The 17,638-nt window shown below is 55.0% G+C and overlaps 1 protein-coding gene and 1 long non-coding RNA gene across 2 annotated transcripts; one reads left to right on the forward strand and one right to left on the reverse strand.

Annotated features, from left to right (window-relative positions):
• Positions 1 to 32: 32 nt before the first annotated feature.
• CILP (cartilage intermediate layer protein) lies at positions 33 to 10,039 on the reverse strand. The gene is made up of 9 exons (XM_027465767.3): positions 9,825 to 10,039; positions 8,283 to 8,412; positions 7,600 to 7,683; positions 6,747 to 6,800; positions 5,657 to 5,842; positions 4,630 to 4,944; positions 4,418 to 4,526; positions 3,682 to 3,839; positions 33 to 3,060 (listed from the first exon to the last, which is right to left on the reverse strand). The coding sequence occupies exons 2-9, from the start codon at positions 8,344 to 8,346 to the stop codon at positions 713 to 715; spliced, it is 3,318 nt and encodes a 1,105-aa protein (XP_027321568.3). The 5' UTR covers positions 8,347 to 8,412; positions 9,825 to 10,039; the 3' UTR covers positions 33 to 712.
• On the forward strand, positions 10,029 to 17,422 carry LOC110353809 (uncharacterized). Its single transcript, XR_011811883.1, has 6 exons — positions 10,029 to 10,163; positions 13,574 to 13,673; positions 13,875 to 14,162; positions 14,729 to 14,858; positions 15,607 to 15,762; positions 16,390 to 17,422. It is a non-coding gene; the product is annotated as an uncharacterized lncRNA (long non-coding RNA).
• The last annotated feature ends 216 nt before the right edge of the window (positions 17,423 to 17,638 follow it).

The raw sequence follows: 17,638 nt of genomic DNA on the forward strand, positions 1-17,638 counted from the left end.
GGCATGTCAAACACAAAGGGAGTACAGCACTGTCAGAATTACAAAATGACTTTTTATTAATCTACCCTATTGTAGAGCAAGGATTTTCTTCTCAAATAATGCAAGAAGCAAGAGAGAGCCATAATTTTATCCATGTGGAGCCTACAAATCCACATGGCTTCCCTGTGCTGTCAAGCATGTGAGTTCTTAGAAATGCAGCTGCCGGTAGTTTAGCTTGAATACAGTCATCTAAAACAAGCTAGAAATAAATAAAATACTTACATTTCAAGTACAAAACCTTGCAGTTGAATTCAGCATGAGGAAATCAGTTTATTCCTTTTCATGTTATCAACTACTGTACAGGTACTTGGGCTGGCAAAGTCTGCAGATGCAGACCAGGAGAATGTCTTATGTACACGTCTTAAGTGAGTTGTGTTTAATCCTCTCTTTAGGCTACCGTGAAGCTTTTTAAAGTCAGGCAGAACTTTTTTTTTTTTTGGATGCTTTTAATAAGGCGGAAACCCACTACAACTACTGGCCCCCAATTTTGGCCTTATCTTTCCTTTCTGGTGCAATGTAAAAAGAAAAAAAAAAAAAAAAAAAGAGGCACCGTAATCGCTTCTCAGAAATAATGACATCTACCTGCTTTGAGTGAAGTTACTTGCAGGTGGATGTTCCTTTCAGGCTATCTTGAATCAAATGTGATTGACTTTACTGAGACTCCTGTACAGCTCTAGTACGGGGAAGGCCGTTGACCTCTCATCGGGACCCTGCTTTGGGGGATTTGGCGGCTCCCCAGCGGCCTTTGAAACGCGGGACTCTCCCTCGGGGGCGGTGGCACCACTATGGACTGCTGGCCCGAGTTCCTCTGGGCCTCGAAGATGCTTTGCTCGGCTGCGCTCCTCTCCGAACAGGTGAAAGTCAACGCAACGCCGATATCGCTCTTCATGATTCTGGAGGTGCCGTCGGACGTGCCATCGAAACACCTGCCCAGAGCGATCTCCTTGGCAATCCTCGGGTCCTGGTCGGTGACGGTGTAGATGCCGTAGTTGTGCCCCAGCGGGTCGAGAGGCGCCAGCATCGTGTACTCACTGGAATCGTTGTTGGTGGCCATGGGGAGGTGGTTCACCAGGTACTCGTGGAGCATGCTGTTCACGCTCTCGCGGCGGCAGCTCCCCTGGGGGACAACCTTGACGAGCGTGCGGTCCACGCGGTCCTGGTCGAAGAGCATCCCGCTGCACTTGAACTCCAGGCAGGCCGCCGACACGTCCCGCTGCTCCGAGTCACGGATGCTGCGCACGTCCCTGATGCCGTAGAGCTTGCCGATGGTCCGTGGATGCGTCCCGCCCATGTTGCGAGACCTGATGTTGACTTCCTGGGGCCCGTTAATTTTCACTTTAATGTAGCAGGCCCTGAATTCCATGGGCTTAGGCCACCACGCCAGGTAGTCGTCGGTCCAGCTCATGAGGTCGTCCTCGCTGAAGGGGACGGTGTTGTAGTCGTACCGGTCTCCCTCTATCCTGTAAAACCTGAAGTGGGCGGCGCTGTATGGAGCTTCCTCGCATTCTTTTAGGTTTTCGTAGGCATAAATAGGGCCGTTGTTCTCATCGGCGGAATTGGGGCTCGGCTTGGCCATGTTAATGCTGAAAGCGGTTTTCTTGGTGTTCGAGTCCTCGTGGTCTGTTCTCCTGTAGTTGAGCTTGTTGAGATATGGCTGTGGGACCCCAATAGCATTGGGGTTAAGTTTGGGAGCGGAGGCCACGGCTTCAAGCTCTTCACCCCCCAAGCTTGCCAAAATATAAGCTGCATAGGCCTCTGGGTTTTGCTCGTCGCAGAAAGCTGGCACGCAGGCGCCGTTGGGACCAGTGACCACGCTGTCGAAACGACCCCACGCCCTGGGGTTGGAGGAGAATCCTGGTTCTGGCTCCGTGTTTATAACAGAAATCACTACCCCTTGGATCTGCTCACTTGGCAGAAATCTCTCACTTCGGTACGCTCGCACTTTGACGTAGCACCGCCTGCTCTCTGGGACGTCCAGGTTGAAAAGCCGCCGTTCTTTGATCTCCATGTTTCCCACCAGAAAGGTTCTCTCCTCTCTTTTGCGCCGCCTGCTTTTCTCCAGGTTGAAGTCCCCTTCTTCCTCCCATAATCCTGTCTCGGGGTTCAGCGACCAAAGCTTCATCTCTTGCAGGTGCTCGGGCATTTTGATCTGAGCAGCATCCAAATGAACCTTCACCTCCTCTGCGTTAAGGGACTCGGTGCCCCGTTCATCGGTGAAGTCCACGGAAAACATGCCGTACGTGCGGAGCGGGAACACGTCTCCCTCCTCATCTACAAAATTCAGGTCGCTTTGTGTCACAGGAGCTGCTGAGATGTTTCTTGGGTCCAGAAACGTCACGCTGGCTTTCACTTTGCCTCTGTAAAGTTCTCCGTTCTTCCTGTAAAACGAGTCAGGAGGAATTTCTAATTCGGCAATCGGATCATCGTCTTCCATTTCTCCCAAAGAAATCACGTTGGTTTCAGTGGATTCCAGCGTAACAGGGGCTTTCTTTCTGAGTAACTTAATCTCGTGAAACACAGCGCCTCCGTTTTCCTTGAAGGGCAGAACCTTCGTTGTGTTCACGAACTTCTGCAGCCGATCCACGAAAGTCAGAACCAGCCTCTCGGTGTCCGCGGGGATGGGGATGGAGAAGGTTCCCTTGTAGCCGGTCATGCTCACTCTCTTGTTCCCCATGTAGATGTGGCCAAATCTCAGCGGCTCGCCGTTATCTGCAGCCGTGGCCCTGCCTCGAACAGTTATTCTGGTCTCGGTGCATTTCTTGCAGCCGCATTCTACGGTGACCTTGGTGGGCAGCGTGTACCCATCGCACGAGATCTCTCTCGTTTCCATCTTGGCTGCCCCGCAGCAGTAGGCAACGTTGTCCTTACACCGCAGTCCTTTATCCAGCTTCCCAACGCAGGTCTTCGCTGGGCATTTGCCCACGTCATAGTAGAACGAATTGGTTGCCTTCTGGAAACAGTCGTGGGGAAGACGGATGAGGTGGCTTTGGGGCTGGGGGTTGCAGGCTGCCTCTTGCCTTCCTGTTGGATAGGATTTCTTAATGAGCAGCAGGAAATCATTGTACGTGGTCTGAAGCCCTCAGAGCTAAAACATTGCTTCCCACCGCAGGTTTTTGCAGCGATAAAGCATACGGTCTGCAGAATTTTGTTTAGCTGAGTTCATCTGGCCTTTGTTTCAGTGGAGCAGGTGCTCAGCTGTAACTCGAGGTAGGTGATTAAGAGCTGTGCTGGTTGCAGGAGTGTCCCAGCTCCTGCTTCCCTGCCACTGCCATCAAACAGCCTCAGCTGGATGTTCTGCAGCTGCCCTGGCTTTTTGGCTACGGACGGACCTAGGTGGGTCCCAAGATTTCAAAATAAATAAATAAAAAATTCCCACACCAGGCAGCAGTTACAGTGAGAAATGAGTGTGCCCAGCAAACGGAGTTTGGCAGCTCATCCGAAATCCAGAGCTCCGGTCTGTGGAGAGCATCTGGCTGATAACCAGCTCTCTCAGGCTTAGCCGCTAGCGGATGCGTGAGATAAAGGCTGAATATTTTTCCTGTGCCTTTTCTTTCCCATGTGTGTGACAATTTCTGAGCACTGGTTTCTGCACCCCACTGCCTCCCCAGCTGTTTTGGAGCGCATCGTGTGCGTTTTTCTTACCTATTACAGAAAGCTTGGCAGACTGGGACTTTGCTGAACCCCCATCGCTGCTGGCCTTGCAGAAATACTCTCCCGCCTGGCCTCTGTTGAGGTTCTTCAGAACGAGGTTGTTTTTATATTTGTATATGGAGGGATCCAGCAGTGAGCCGTTGTGGTACCTGCCAGGAAGAGGCAGAGAGTTAATGGGATGGAGACTGATTAAATGACTGGTACAAAGCAAAGGCTGGACCTGCCCACTCTGCGTGCTGCAGTGTGGATTTTGCCAGACCTTTTCCATCAGCTTCACCTCTCGTATCACAGAGCAGCTTCGTCCCAGGAGCTGCCCTTTCAGTATTGCGGTCACACTTAAAACCATCTCTCCACTGCGTTGTATGGGGTGCTAGTCAGGCTACAAATCCTTACAGGGACTTCACCTTAAAACAGTTCCAGACACAGCTGCCAGTCACACCTGGTGAGGTTTCTCAAACCCCTATTTGAGTGTTTTTTCCATTAAGTCCCTATGTGGATTACGTTACTGCACCTGTGAGAAATGCCAACTCTGCAAATCTCCAGGAACCCATCAGTTGTAGCGGTGGTTTCTCTGTGTATTTAAGCACACTGTTTTATAGCTTTAAAAAAAAAAAAAAAAAACAACAATGCCTTGATGTAGGACAGTAAGGAGGTAAAAATCAAGTCTCTGGACCGGCTGAGACTTTTCCCTTCCCTGAGGGTATGGGATCAAACTCAGGTTCCTTACCAGAGGTAGCGGTCGGGGGCTGGAGTCCCCACGGCATCACAGCAGAGTGCCACGCTCTGCCCCACTCTCCTCGCCTTGTCGTCGGGACTCTTGACGATGTAGGGTTTGCCTGCGGGACAAGGAAAGGCCACCTCATTAGTCTTATTTCTGATAACTGCATAACGCCTCCTGCTCTCAGCTGTGCCGGACTTTCCCCATCTCTTCAGGGCTACCTGATCTTTGCAGCCGCACTTGGAGCGCCAGGTTTCTTCTGTTGGTCTCGGGCACGGTGACAGCAGCCGTGGCGTATTTGGCTTTCTTTATTTTGAGGGTGTTTTTGCCATCGGGACAGACCCCGGGGATCCTAAAAGTGCCCTTGTTGTCGGCTGTCGTCAACAGCTTGAGTTTCTTGGCTTGCAGGTAGACCCGGGCATCGGCAGCGGGCGAGCCATCCTCGAGGGAAACCTTTCCATGCAGGGTGACATCCTCACACATGCAGGCGTCGCAGTCGGCGTTCACCCGGCCCATGGGGCAGGTGATGTTACAGGCTGGAGGGGAGACAAGCAGGTCAGAAAGCAGCCCCAGGCCCCATCCCGCTCACAGCACGGTCTCGTGCCTGCTTTTAATTTAGATGCAATAAGGCAGATAGGGCATAAGGAATAAATTGTGTCCCAAGCATATTTTTTTTTTACCGATTATCAACAGCTGTGCATTAGAAACACGGGGGTGGCGTAGTGCTGAACCTCACAATTAGCAGAAAGCAGCCACGTGGATATAATTACAGCTAGCAACTTTTATTTACCGTCCCCAAAGGGCTGAATTTCGGGGAAACCTGAACCCAGATCTGCACGTGAGCTCTTAGCTGAACCCTGGCAAAATCACAAATCCAAAAGCCTTCAACTTTGTAGGTTTCTGTTACCAACTCACCTAAATGTCACAGCCTTGGTGTATTTTGAAAGCTGTCTCCCCTTACTCAACAGTATCCTGACTTGTTCAGGACACAGGTAATTTGCTAAACGAGCATTATCTGATAGGTCTAATGAGTGGTCTCCCAAACACTGATTCTGGAATGTTGTCATTGCCTATAGCAGTTAATCCTAAATAATTCCCATTTCTTCCCTTTTGCAAGGGTTCAGGTCATTCCTTTATGATCGCATCCCTCAGAACTCTGGCAAGGAGAAAAATGGAAAAAAGGCCACGGAGGGAGAAAAACACCCGTGAAGCGGTGAGATCAGGAGGTAATTGATGTTATAGGAGCACCTGAGCAAACGTGTCCGACGCAGAGCCGCCCTTCCTCGGTTGCTTCGTTACAGTGCACGCCCCAGAGGCGCTCAGCTAGGCAGGATCTGGTACGCTTCTGCACACCGGTTTGGCCACACTTTGCCGAGCACTCGCTCCATTTGGACCACGGAGACAAAAACCTTTTCGAGTCTTGCACCAGCGGACCTTGAATAACATCACGGGTGTGTTACTGACACGCACGTTACAATTTGGCTGCCCCAAAACAGGCAGAGGCAGCTTTCTTAACAGCTTCTACATAGCTCCGAGTATGTGCTTGTATTTGGATATCACCACATGGATTAAACAAACTCAAAGCATGGTCAGGGAGCTGGGAAATAAAGCACGAGAAGGCGCCTGAATGCTTCTGACTTAATTCCCTGCAGGCTGCCGAATTCGGGATGATTAAGATAAACTCAAGGGGTGCAGAGTGCACGCAGCTCATGCTTAGTTTTGAATAACTTTGGCTTAAAGGAAATCAAACGCACATTGGCATTTAAATGCTGTCCGAGGGGCAGCGCCCGCCTGCATTTCAAATGTGGTTAAATAAAAAAAACAACAACAAAAAAAGGGTAAAATTGTTGGTATGCTCGTATTGAATGTCTTTAAGCCTGCTCCAGCAGATGTTCTCTACAGGGGAAGCGTGTGCCTTGTTGAGAGCCCCAGCTTTGCTGGCTGCAAAACAGAAGCCTGAGCACGCTGAGCATTTTGGGGACCAGCTGATTCGTAAAACACAAAGGGGTTTACGGAAAGTTTAGCTTGCGGTTAGATGTTTAAAGGAGTTTCTTTAAAAGGCTGCTAGATGGTATTAGTCTAAGCTGCCTGAATGGATGAGATCCACTCCAAGCGTGTGGTTTGGGCTTATTTTTAAATGACAATGTTCTAATAATGTTTACGAGGATGCACTGAGGATGTGACTGAAGTTCCTAAAAATGAGGTCTCTTGGAAACGCGTGCGGGTACCACGTCATCTCCCACACCTACACTTCTTCCAGCTTTGTTGTAACCCAGGTTAGGTTACTTGCTAGAGAGACAGACGGGCTGAATTGTTCGAAAATGAAACTGGGACGTACTGTGTCTGGCGTAGGCGAAGGTCGGGGCTCCCCGGCGAGAGCTGCTCCTCGTACCTGCGGGCAGAGGACGTGCGCTGTGACCCTCGTGGCTGCACTGAGCCCAGCTGGACAGCCCAGGGAGTCCTTGCACACCGACTCCCAAGAGGTAAAAACAGAGCTGCTGGCTCCCTGCTCACAGCCAAGGGCAGGTGCTGCTTTGGCGTTGGCCGAAACCTCAAGGTTTTGCTTTATTTCTCCCCAGAGCAGCACAATTTAACACCTGCTCTGCGAGCTCCAGCCGCGGCACGACTGGGGACCATCCATTTGGAGGAGAAATTTGGGAAGCCACAGTTTCCCTGACAGCTTCCCTAAAAACCCCTCTCAGCTCGCAGAAGGGAGAGGTGCAAACCCTCTGCCTGGCCGCCCATGTCCGTATTTTCTGAGCTTCCAATCTCCCCTCCATCCACGGCTCAGCCCCAAGGGAGTGGGATGGGAGAATGGGAAGCCCCCGAGCCCCCACCCTGGGATGCAGGACAGACGGACGGGCCGCTGGGGGGACAGACGCCTGCCGTGGGGTGGGAGGGCTGGGTGTAACGCGCCGTGCCCTCGCTGCGCCGTCCCCAGCCTCCTGGGCCGGGCTGTGGTCATGCACTTGACCTTCAGCTTTCCAGGAGAGGAGCCAGCGGCGTGTGTCAGCGAGAGCCCAAACCCGACAGGAGGTCACGAGTGATTAGCATTTATTCCATTGCCTCAATGTCCCACCTACTCCCATGAACTGATTTGGTTTAAAATTCAGGTTTGGGGAAAACAAAAATACGCGCAAATATCATTTTTCCCAGCAAGGGAAAGGCACCCGAGGTGGGACACAACTCACTCTCTAAGCTGAGCATCACCAGCGGGCTGAAGGTTTTCTGTCCTATCTGGATCCTGCCGAGGTTTTGCCTCAGAAGCCTTTGACCTAGGGGTCAACAAATTAACAAATTGGAGATTAAAACAGATGAATAATAAGTTAATTAGATGTGAGTGGCCGGGCATGGCTTGGCCGTGCTCAGAGCCCTCCCCGTGTCCCTCCTGCTGGGATTTCCCCCGGTGCTGTCGCATTTCAGGCTCGCTGCCCTTTGTGTTGGAGCAGCTATGACCAAATCATCTTTTTATATCTGGAGGCATAAAGCACATCCTGCCTTTCCCTACATGGGGGAGAAACGAACCTGAGGGGATGAGCTCGGCCTTAAACCGAGGAGCTGAGCCCAAAGCTGCCCAGCACAGGACGGGCTTTTTGGGCACGTCCCCGCTAAGCACTGACCCTCCCTGTTCTTATCCCCTGGGCATCCGGCCAGAGCACTTCAGGGCGAAATTCTTGTATAGCCTCGGAAAACAAATCCAAAGAGCCTGCGAGCACGTTTCTCTGCAAAACCCTCCCGAGCAGAGCGGGCAGGGTCCTGATGGCTCTGGAGAGGAGGATGCGGTGCCCGCCCTCGCCGTGCCCACCCATGGCATTGCCCGTGTCCCCTGGCCGGGGACAGCACGGGGACAGGACTAGCAAGGGGTGACCTTCACCTAGACCAGCCGAGGCTCCCAGGAGGAGCAGCAGCAGCAGCAGCCATCCTCTCGCAGTGACCATGGTGGTGTCCGGAGCTGACCGGGGGCTTCCTGGAGTACCCGCAGCCGTCCTGCGCCTTCCCCAGACCTGCGGGGAGAAGCACGGCCGGGTAAGGGCTCGCTGCGGTGCCAGCCACCTGCTTCTGGGATGCTTCTCCCAGCAAAACACCCTGCAGGGCCACCACCTCCCGGCCTGATTTGGCACCCACCACCCAGAAGAAATCGCAGAAGATTTTACTCCAAGGGCAGCCCGTCCCCCCCGGCCAACAGCTCCCATCCTCCTGCTCCCCGGGCAAAGGTGGCACATCTGTGCCATGTCCCGCTGCTTCTCGCCGTCGCATCTCAGCCCTGCTCCCCAAATCTATTCTGCAGAGCTCTGCTTTTTAATGACATCTCCTTGCCGGGCCATTTCGCAGGCTAAGTGTTTCTGCAGAGAAACAATTCTTCCCCTCGGCCCCCGCGTCCCGCTCTGCCCTGTGCCGCTGCTCGCGGCGTGTCCAAGGAGGGGAAGGCTCCCGAGCACCTCTGAGAGCGTAAAACCCCATGCGCAAGCCAAGCCCTTGCAGCCAGATGCCAAATATTTCCCTTTTTTCTTTTATTTTTGCATGCAGAGGTGAGGGGTTGAGGCTCTGTGTTTCTCTCCCCCAGCCTGGCTGCTGCAGCTGGCGTTTAATAAATCACGGAGCCCTGCGGTTAACATTTGATTTCGGAAGGTACCCGGCGTCGGGGCTGCTCTTATCCACACCGACACCAGCTGCAGCTACAGGTGCTTTGTTTCCACACCTAAAATTAATGAATTTGGGGGAAAAAGCTGCTGTCAGTGCTCAGTGCCTCAGTTTACCCATAAAACGAGGCTGTCAGCGGCAGCAAAAGCACCTTGCTGCTTGCCGGCGGCGTGAACGAACCTCTCGGAGCGCGGGGGCTCTGGGGATAGGAAACGCTTTGCTTACAGCCCAGCGGCTCCCAGTCAAGCACAAATAACGAGCAACACATGAGCGGGATTTTGTGGGCTTACGGCGGGGTCACGAACTTCCAGCCAGACAATAACCAGGAAAAATGAATGCGGGCGGAAAGCCCGATTCCCACTCGCAGGCTATTTCGGGAGCTGGCCGCGACTCCTTCGGCGCAGGGCTTCGTGCCGGAGCGGGGGACACGTCCTCCCCCCGGGGCAGGTGGGCTCAAGCCCAAGGCAGTGCAGCCCCGTGGGAGCAGAGAGCCTTCGTCCTGGAGCCCTGTGCCAAGCCCAGTAAGCGAGCAGGAGGTCGCACTGGGATGAATGGGAGCCCCGCGATGCCGCCGAGCACGCCTCGCATAGACCCAGCCATCATCAGCCACCCTCAGGCTTCCCCCAGCGAGGAATTCCCACCTCCACAGCCACTTGTAATTACGCCTTAATTACCCAGCAGAGTTATATAATGCCTGCTACCGAGAGAGGAGGAAAAAAAAAAAAAAAAACAACAAAACTTAGCAGGATTTTTTTTTCTCCTTTTTCGCTCTTACCTACAAAAAACCATAAAAGTACTCAAGGAAGGAACGTCCCGTCCTCTCGCCGCCAGCCACGCTGAGGTCCGGGGGAGCGAGGGCTCGGAGCAGCTGCGGGAAGAAGGAATTTGCAGAGGAGGAGGAGGAGGAAAGCAGGAGCAGGAGGAGAGCAGGAGCTTCCCTGGGGCTCGGTGCTGCTGCTGCAGCGGGCGAAGCGCGAGCCTCCCCGCAGCCCGTGCGCCGAGGTGGTTTATATAGTGCGGCGTGCGGCTCCGGAGGTGGCACCGCGCCACGGGCCGCCGAGCAAAAGCAGATCGGATGAGAGGGGAAGCTGCAGCCTGGACAGCCCCCGGCAAGGTGATGGTGAACGCAGAGCTTGGGGGAACGGAGCCCTGCCCCGCTGCAGGAGCGTAGCTGTGGCTCGGCGTGGGGACGTGGGGGCTCTGTGCCGTGTCCTGGGGTGGTCCCGTGGGTGACAGCGCTGGCGCTGTCGTTAATCTGGGCTTTGGGGCTTGTACTGGGTCTGGACACAAATGGGATGCTGGTGGTAATTCCGTGCAGGGATATCTCACAGGTGGATATCTCACGGGGTCCTGCCTGTGTCTCACTGCGGTGAGGATATTTTGGGGGTCTCGTCTGGTCTGGGGCAAGGCGGTGCCCCCCCGGTGCCTGGGGGCTCCCCACACTCAGTGGGTTTGGGGCAGAGCTGTCCCTCTTGCTGTCCTCTCCCCCCTGTGCTGGATCTGGCCGGGACCAGGTGAGGATGCTGTGGGGTTTGGGGGTTTTGGGGACATGGAAGGATGCATGTTTCAGACACCTTGGGGTAGCCCCGAGCTGCAGGGGAGGGGTGACAACCTTCCCGGGACCCTCCCTGTGAATAAATCCAACCACATCTCGCTTGAACCATGGGCAGAGCTAGCAAAGACCCTAAGGAGAGCCCCCCAGAGCAGGGCAACCACATTTTTTCCCCATATAACTCTGGAAATGAAGCGTGGAGCTGTGCAGGGACACGCCTGCCCCGTGGCATCGCACGCACCGTGTTGTGCTGGGGATGGGGACGGGCAGTGGGGTGTGGGATGGGATGGAAAGGGAAGGGATGGGATGGGATGGGATGGGATGGGATGGGATGGGACGTGATGGGACAGGCTGCCCGCTTAGTAATGCTTCCTGGCCCCGCTGCCAGAGGGAGCGGTGCAGGAGGGCCATCGATCACGGGGTCACATAACAAATAATCGGAGGTGCCCGGCGCCGACTCCTGTTTCTGTTGACGAGGGAGAAGTAGCAAACAACTGGGATGTGCCAAAGTGTCAGGAGGTTTCTCCGCTGGGTGAGGGATGCCCAGCGAGCCGGAGGCTCTGAGATACAAACGCGGAGCTCAGCCACGCTCAAGCATCCTCCCCTGGCTGTGCCGTGCCAAAATGTGCTGGGGTGCTGTGAGGAGAGGTGCTGCAGCCCGGCCCCACCTGGTTCTGCGGCAGAGAAGAGGAATTTGATCAATTAGCACCAGATTTAACAGCATTGCACTGTGGCAGGCAGTGGGTCTCCCTGGGCTTGGCTGCTGGCAGCCCTGGCTTCTGCTCCCAGCCGTGTCTGCATCTGGGTTTGGTTTGCACAAAACCCACAAAACCCACGCCTCCAGAAAGCCTGGCAGTGCCAAGTCTCAGCATCCTCTCTGCGGCCACGCTGCCAGCCCCAGCGGCTCCTCAACCTGCTTCCAGCTCCGACCACAGCCGGGAGATGCTCGGAGGGGTCAGCAGGACGCTGCCGTGCCCCATGGCCGGCAGGGAAGGATGCAGCAAGACCAGACAGCTCGTGTCTTCCCTTCCATCACTGACGTTTTCCTGCGTGAAGCCAAGGTCTGGAGAAGCCGCGTTCCCCTCCTGCTCCCCTGCTATGGAGGAGCCCCGGGGAGGCTCTGCTGGCTCTGTTTTTTTCCATGACCGGCTCACCGAGGTGTAATTAGAAGACAATAGTGCATTTATGTGAACACGGCTGTGCCGAATGCTTCCCCCCAAACCGGTGCCAAGCTCTCACCTCCTCCCTCTCCAACCTCCTTCGCTGGATGCCTCCATCGCTCCCCTCCGGCCCCTCTTAAAAAACAAAACAGGGAAAAACAGGGCAGCGATGCTCGCCCTGGCTACTTGTGCCTCCTGCCCTTTCGATACAACACCAGCACGGCGACCATCACCAAAATCACCGTGCTCAGGGCTCCTATGGGATTTGCACCCTGCGGGGTCCATGGGGCCGTGGTGGAACCGGCAGCCCCGCTCCTCCCCGCCCGCGCCCTCTGTGCCGCACCGAAGGGAGCTGACGCTTTTTTTCCCCTGCTCTGTGTTCCTGGGCTCGCTCCTGTTTACGGAGGTGGGAGCTCCAAGAACTGATTGATGACTTTGTTCCGTCCCGGGCGCGCTGGGGCAGGCTGCGTGTTGCAGGGGGGCGAGCTGGGAGCCGGGGTTTCGCCAAGCGCTTGGCTCCCAGCGCTTCCCCAGCCATGCTCCAGGGGTGGCCGGTGCCCAGCTGTTGTTTTTAAGCCCTGTTTTTGACATCCCGGGACTTGGAGCGGCCGCTTCCAGGGTTTGGATGGAGACGTGGAGATGCCGTGGGTCCCCGGGGCTCGCCCTGAGGTTTGAAGCACCAGCGCGCCCGCGGCCGCCGCGATATTGTTCCGCTTAAGCCCTCCTCCACCGCTTCGTCAGCACAAAAGCAAACCCCAGCTGCCTAAAAGCTTTGGGAAAGGGCCCAAAAAATGAACTACTGTAGTTTGTTTTTATTGCACGGATGAGAATTTATGGGCTGTGGCTGGGACAAAAGGAGCGAGGCGGCGTTCCTCCCCCCTGGAAGGACTTGCTCAGAGGCTAAACCCTCGCCCCCGGCCCCTTGGAGCTCGCCTCCACCTGCAGCATTTACGGAGCAGACACACGAGGGATAGCCCAGATGCTTCAGAGACCTGATGGCACAACAGGACTGGGCCCCCCGGGCTGGAAAACAGGGGTGCCAGCTGCTTTGTGACCAGCAGAAGGGCTTTGGTGGCGCTTCTGCACCTCTTTGGGGATGGAGCAGCAATCCCTGCTGTGCGCATCCCGGCCTGGCTGGTCACTAGCTGGTCTCTGACAGCACCAGGAATGCCTCCGTAGTGAATCCCTTTTTAATTACATGGCTGATCTGGGGAAATTAAATCAAGAATCACAGCTCGTTTAGGCATGGCCAAGCCCTTCCAGGCCCTCTGAGCACCACAGCTCCCGTGCCACCCCTGGAGCGGTGACTCCCAGGGGGTGCCACCTGCCACCACCACGCCAAATTTTGCCCACCCCACCCCGCTGCAGGTGAGCAGCAGGGCATGAATTATTGCCCAACGCCAGGTTGGTGAAATTCTTGCAAACACTGGGTGATTGCAAACACAACGGGAGCGCGGCGAGGTCCGAGGCAGGGCAGCGCCTGAATGGGGGCATTTAAACCGCGGAGGAAGAGCAGGGGCAGAGCTCCAGCCCGCAGCCCTCCGGGTGTTTGGTTTAGCTGCCTGCTGGACAAAGGCATCCTGTGTGGAAGCACATGTTGGCTCGGGCAATTAATTAATTGCTGCTGAAGACATCTGTAATTTATTGCTCTTATTTTCAGGCATTAGCTGCGGGCTCGGATGCGCTGGGAGCCAGGCTGTGTACGCACGCCGGTGGCACGGCACGGTGGCTGCCTCTGACCTGCCCTCGCTTGTGCCTTTTCCTGCTCCAGGTTTTGCTGATTTTCTGATTTTTTTCTGTTTTCCCAATCAGGTCAAGGCGGGCAGGGCTGCAGCTGACTTAAGCTGGTAAAGCACCACCTGGTTTTTCCCCAACTTGAGCATGGAGCTAAAAGCTGCTCAGTGACGTGCAGGTGAGGCTCTGCTCGGGACTGGCAGCAAGCGTGCCCTTTTGGGGTGGATCTTCACTCTATTTGTGAGGTGCTGTAAAAAATGCTCCTGTTTTCATGACAACATTTTTTTTGTTTATTTGATCTCATTATATGCAATTATTTGCAAGTGTTGCTGAAATAGCAAGATTTTGTGTTCTTCTTTTTTGGTGATTTTTATTTCAGATTAATCATTGCACCAAGCTGCGTGGAGCTGAGCTGGGACAAATGAGGCTGCTGCTGGCTTGCAGGGGACCAAGTGTCCACGTTCCAGCTTTGGAAGAGTTTGCCAGCAAGTGAGGGTGCAGAAACACCTGACTTTCCTGAGAGCATCTTCTCCTTCCCATGTAATCACAGGGCAACTGGAGCCACCAAACATCCTGCAGCCTCATCTTTTCCCAAAAGCATCGATATCCTTGCACGAAGCTCACCCAAGGACATTTTAAACCCCAGATGCTTCTTGGAGAGGCAAAGGTCTGAGTAAAACACAGGGGAAAAAGATGCTGGGGGAGGCTGCCCCTGCTCCTCCCTCCCATGGGGCTCTCAGCTTTTCCCTGCACCTATGTGAGAGGTGCTTGGGATGGAGCAGGTCAACACCTGGACAACCCCCAGTGCCCGTCGGGAATGGGTTTGCAGGTGGTGAACCCTAAAAAAGCAGTGAGGGGCCCTGGGTCCTTCCCAGCAGGGCTGGAGGAGGCAGTGGGGAGCGCTGTGGCTCGGCTCCATCCTGCCCTCGCTCCTCGGGGCACGCGGAGCTGTGGTTACAGCTTTTCCCGTAAGAAAAATCAGATTTGGGTCCAAAGACGCTTGGGAACATGGGAGAGAGGAGGGTGTTTGGTGAGCAGAGCAGGGCGATGTGCGGGGAGAAAGCCGGGAGGTGACGGAAGCGAGGCGTAAAAATAGAGAGGATGAAAGCGGGCACAAAAGGCAACGACAAGGACAGCAACTAAAAACCCATCCAAAAACAAGGGCAAACTTGTTCGCTTCCGTGGGTTAGTCACAATGAAAACATTTGGATTTCATAACTTGTTCCACCCTAGGAAAAATACCCAGGTTGGGCAGCGAGGGCCTGGCCGGGTCGGTGCCGGTGGCGCTGTGGCACCGAGGGGGACCCGTGGCACCAAATCCCTGCTGCTGCTGGAGCTGAGCATCGGGGTTTGGCCTCAGGAGGTAAATTCATCCCTCTTGCCCACTTTAGGGATGGGGAAGGATGTGTGAGAGAAGAGAGCATCCTCCTTTTTAGCCTGCTAGCCTTTCCTTCCATCCTTCCTGGATGCTTGGGGAGGGAGAGAGAAATGAGTGGCCTGAAGTCACAGACTCCATCCTTTTGTCTTCCCACATGATGAAGAGGTTTCCTGAAGGCAGAGAGCCGCGGCACAGAGCTGGGCTCTGCCTCGTGAACGGGTGGTGTTGGGGCTTGGTGGTGCGGGTGGGCGCAGGGCATTGCGCCCCGGTGGCGATGTGCTGGTGAAAACCCCCAGGAGCTGCTGCTGCAGGCAGGGCGATGGAAATCTGGGCAAGCATTTGGAAAGGGCGCTCTCAGCATGGGATCTCACCTTTCCATGGGGTCCATTAACCATCCAAGCTGGGTACGTGCCTGGGGTCCCTGCCACGACTTGCTGGGCTCAGTGGCACCAGGACCACCGGGTTATCAAACCTGAGAATTGCCGTGGGGCTGAGCATCCAAAGCATGTTTTTCTCAGCTCCGGGGGCAAAACACACCTGGAGAAGGGTCTGAGTGCTGCAAACCCTGAGGCTGAATCCAGAAACGGGGCATTATTTCGCAAGGAAACACCCGAGGGAACCCGGTGGGTGAAAGGGAGCCCTCCTGGGTTATTGCACGGGGGATGCAATTTCCCTCCAGGCTCAACGAGGACAGGCACACACACACAGAAAGCTCCCCCCTTGCTTTCTGCAGTGAATATTTATCCGAAAATGAGGGTGATGCCCTGCCACAGCTGGTGCACAGGACCCGTCCCCAGCCCTGGCTCCGCGCTGCAGCCCAGATGTGTTTTTAATGAGCGGGATGAAAACGGGGAGCTGCGCGGCCGTCTGCTTGCCTTGTGAACTTTGGGTAAGAACAGAAGCCGTTCCAGGGCTGAGCTCATCGCTAACCCCGGGAAATGACTTCATGGACACTGGTATTTACTCACAAAAACACTGCATGTCAGATGTCCCTGACTAGACTTTCTGTTTCGGGTCCAGTATGAGACAAACATTTCCTTGGACGAGCTGCTCCAGAGACAATTCGAGGCTTGGAGGAGGAAAAGGAGAATTAGGGGAAAAATGTCTGTATCTGAGGAGTCTGAAAATGGGAGTTTTTTGGAGCAAGCAGGGATTTTTGGACACCCAGCCCTTCAGAAGCACCTGTAAGGGGTCTGGGGACGTGGGTACGGGCGCTGGGTGCCACCGCGGGCTGGCTCCGCTCACCACATCCCTCCTCCTGCAGGCAAAAAAACCCCATCCTTGTTCTTTTGTAAGGCCAGAGGCCAAACAGCCGGAGTTGCTCCTGGGGGCGGACAGGCAGGTTGTTCCTGCTAGCGCAAAGCCAAGGCCCTGGCTGTGATTTTTGGGGATAAGCAGCCACACGCCCCATTTTTGTGCCGGGTCAGCAGCTCGGGGGTGGCATCCCGTGCTGCGTTCCCTTTTGTACGGGATGTCCGATGTGAAATTCACCTCACATACTTTTCTTTTTTCAAAGGTAACCCCCTGCAGCTCCTGGGAGGCCCCGGGGCAGCGTCCCAGCCCCAGGAGGATTTGGGAAGAGCAGGGGCCAGGGGCACGGAAACCAGCCCTGCCTGCCAGCGCCGTTTCCTAATCCCGCAGACCGACAATGTGATGGCTAAACCAGTGCTGAGCAGACAGCATCCAAGCTGACCTTTGAGGAGACAGGCAACAACAACAACACAAAAAAAGAGAAAACACAAGAGGTTTACTGTGCAAACACGGGAGAAAAATAGTCATTTTTAACAAGGGGCCACACCCTTAAAATAAGACTTATTAGTAATGCATTCCCAGGACATTTCTGCATGATGGCATGCTACAAAAATCCTCTCTGAACAGGGACCAAGGGCTTTATTGTGGCAGGAGCAAGGCTTACATTTCCCGGGAAAAATCCTGTCCCTCTCTTGCATCATCCAGTGGGGGACAGGCAGGACATTTCCAGACAAGGAGGCAGCCAGCTGGGAAGGAGGACAAACAGGGAGCGCGCTCCTGGCTCGCCTCAGTGCAGGTGCAAGGAGCTCAAAGAAAGGGAAAGGCAGCACGAGGACGGGGGGCTGGATTCCTCCCTGCTCCAGCCAGGAGGAGAACATGAGGGGGCTGCTGCAATAAATGGGCTCCCACCCGATTTCTGTGCGGTTTCTGTGCTTTTTTCCCCCCCAGGAGCACTGCCCCGCGGTGATGGGGATCGTCCCCTCCTGCTCTGCCCATGGTGGCTCTTGGGGTCCCTGGGGACAACCTCCCGAGCTGGCACTTGGGGAGGAAGGCTGGGAGAGCTGGGCTGGGTCTGTTTTTCTCAATTCCCTTGGGTGCAGAGCTGATGGGGGGGCTCAGAGGGGTGCGGTGTCTGGTGGTCCCTTGGGTGCTCCGATGGCTGCGCATCCCCTGGGTCTCAGGGCTCTGCCTCACGCTGCCTTCACCCAAAGCCACCTGCCTCTGTGCTGTGCAATCCGACATCTAACCACATAGAGGAAACAAAACAAAACAAACAAAAAAACCCGAACAACTCATTTTTTTTCCTGTGCCCAGGAGAGCGCCAGCAAGCAGGGGAGGCTCAGCAGCGCCTGGCCCATGCAGAGCAGGATCCCAGTGGTCCCCAGGAGCCCCCCTTTTTAATCGCTTCTCATCGCCAAACTATTACCAGTTATCCCCCAAATCTTTCGCTTTTCTTTTCTCCCCTTTTGCTGGCCAGAGAAGCAGCGTGCCCCGTTCCCCATCCCCAGCCTCGC

This window comes from Anas platyrhynchos, chromosome 11 (assembly GCF_047663525.1).
Source record: "Anas platyrhynchos isolate ZD024472 breed Pekin duck chromosome 11, IASCAAS_PekinDuck_T2T, whole genome shotgun sequence".
NCBI lineage: Eukaryota > Metazoa > Chordata > Aves > Anseriformes > Anatidae > Anas > Anas platyrhynchos.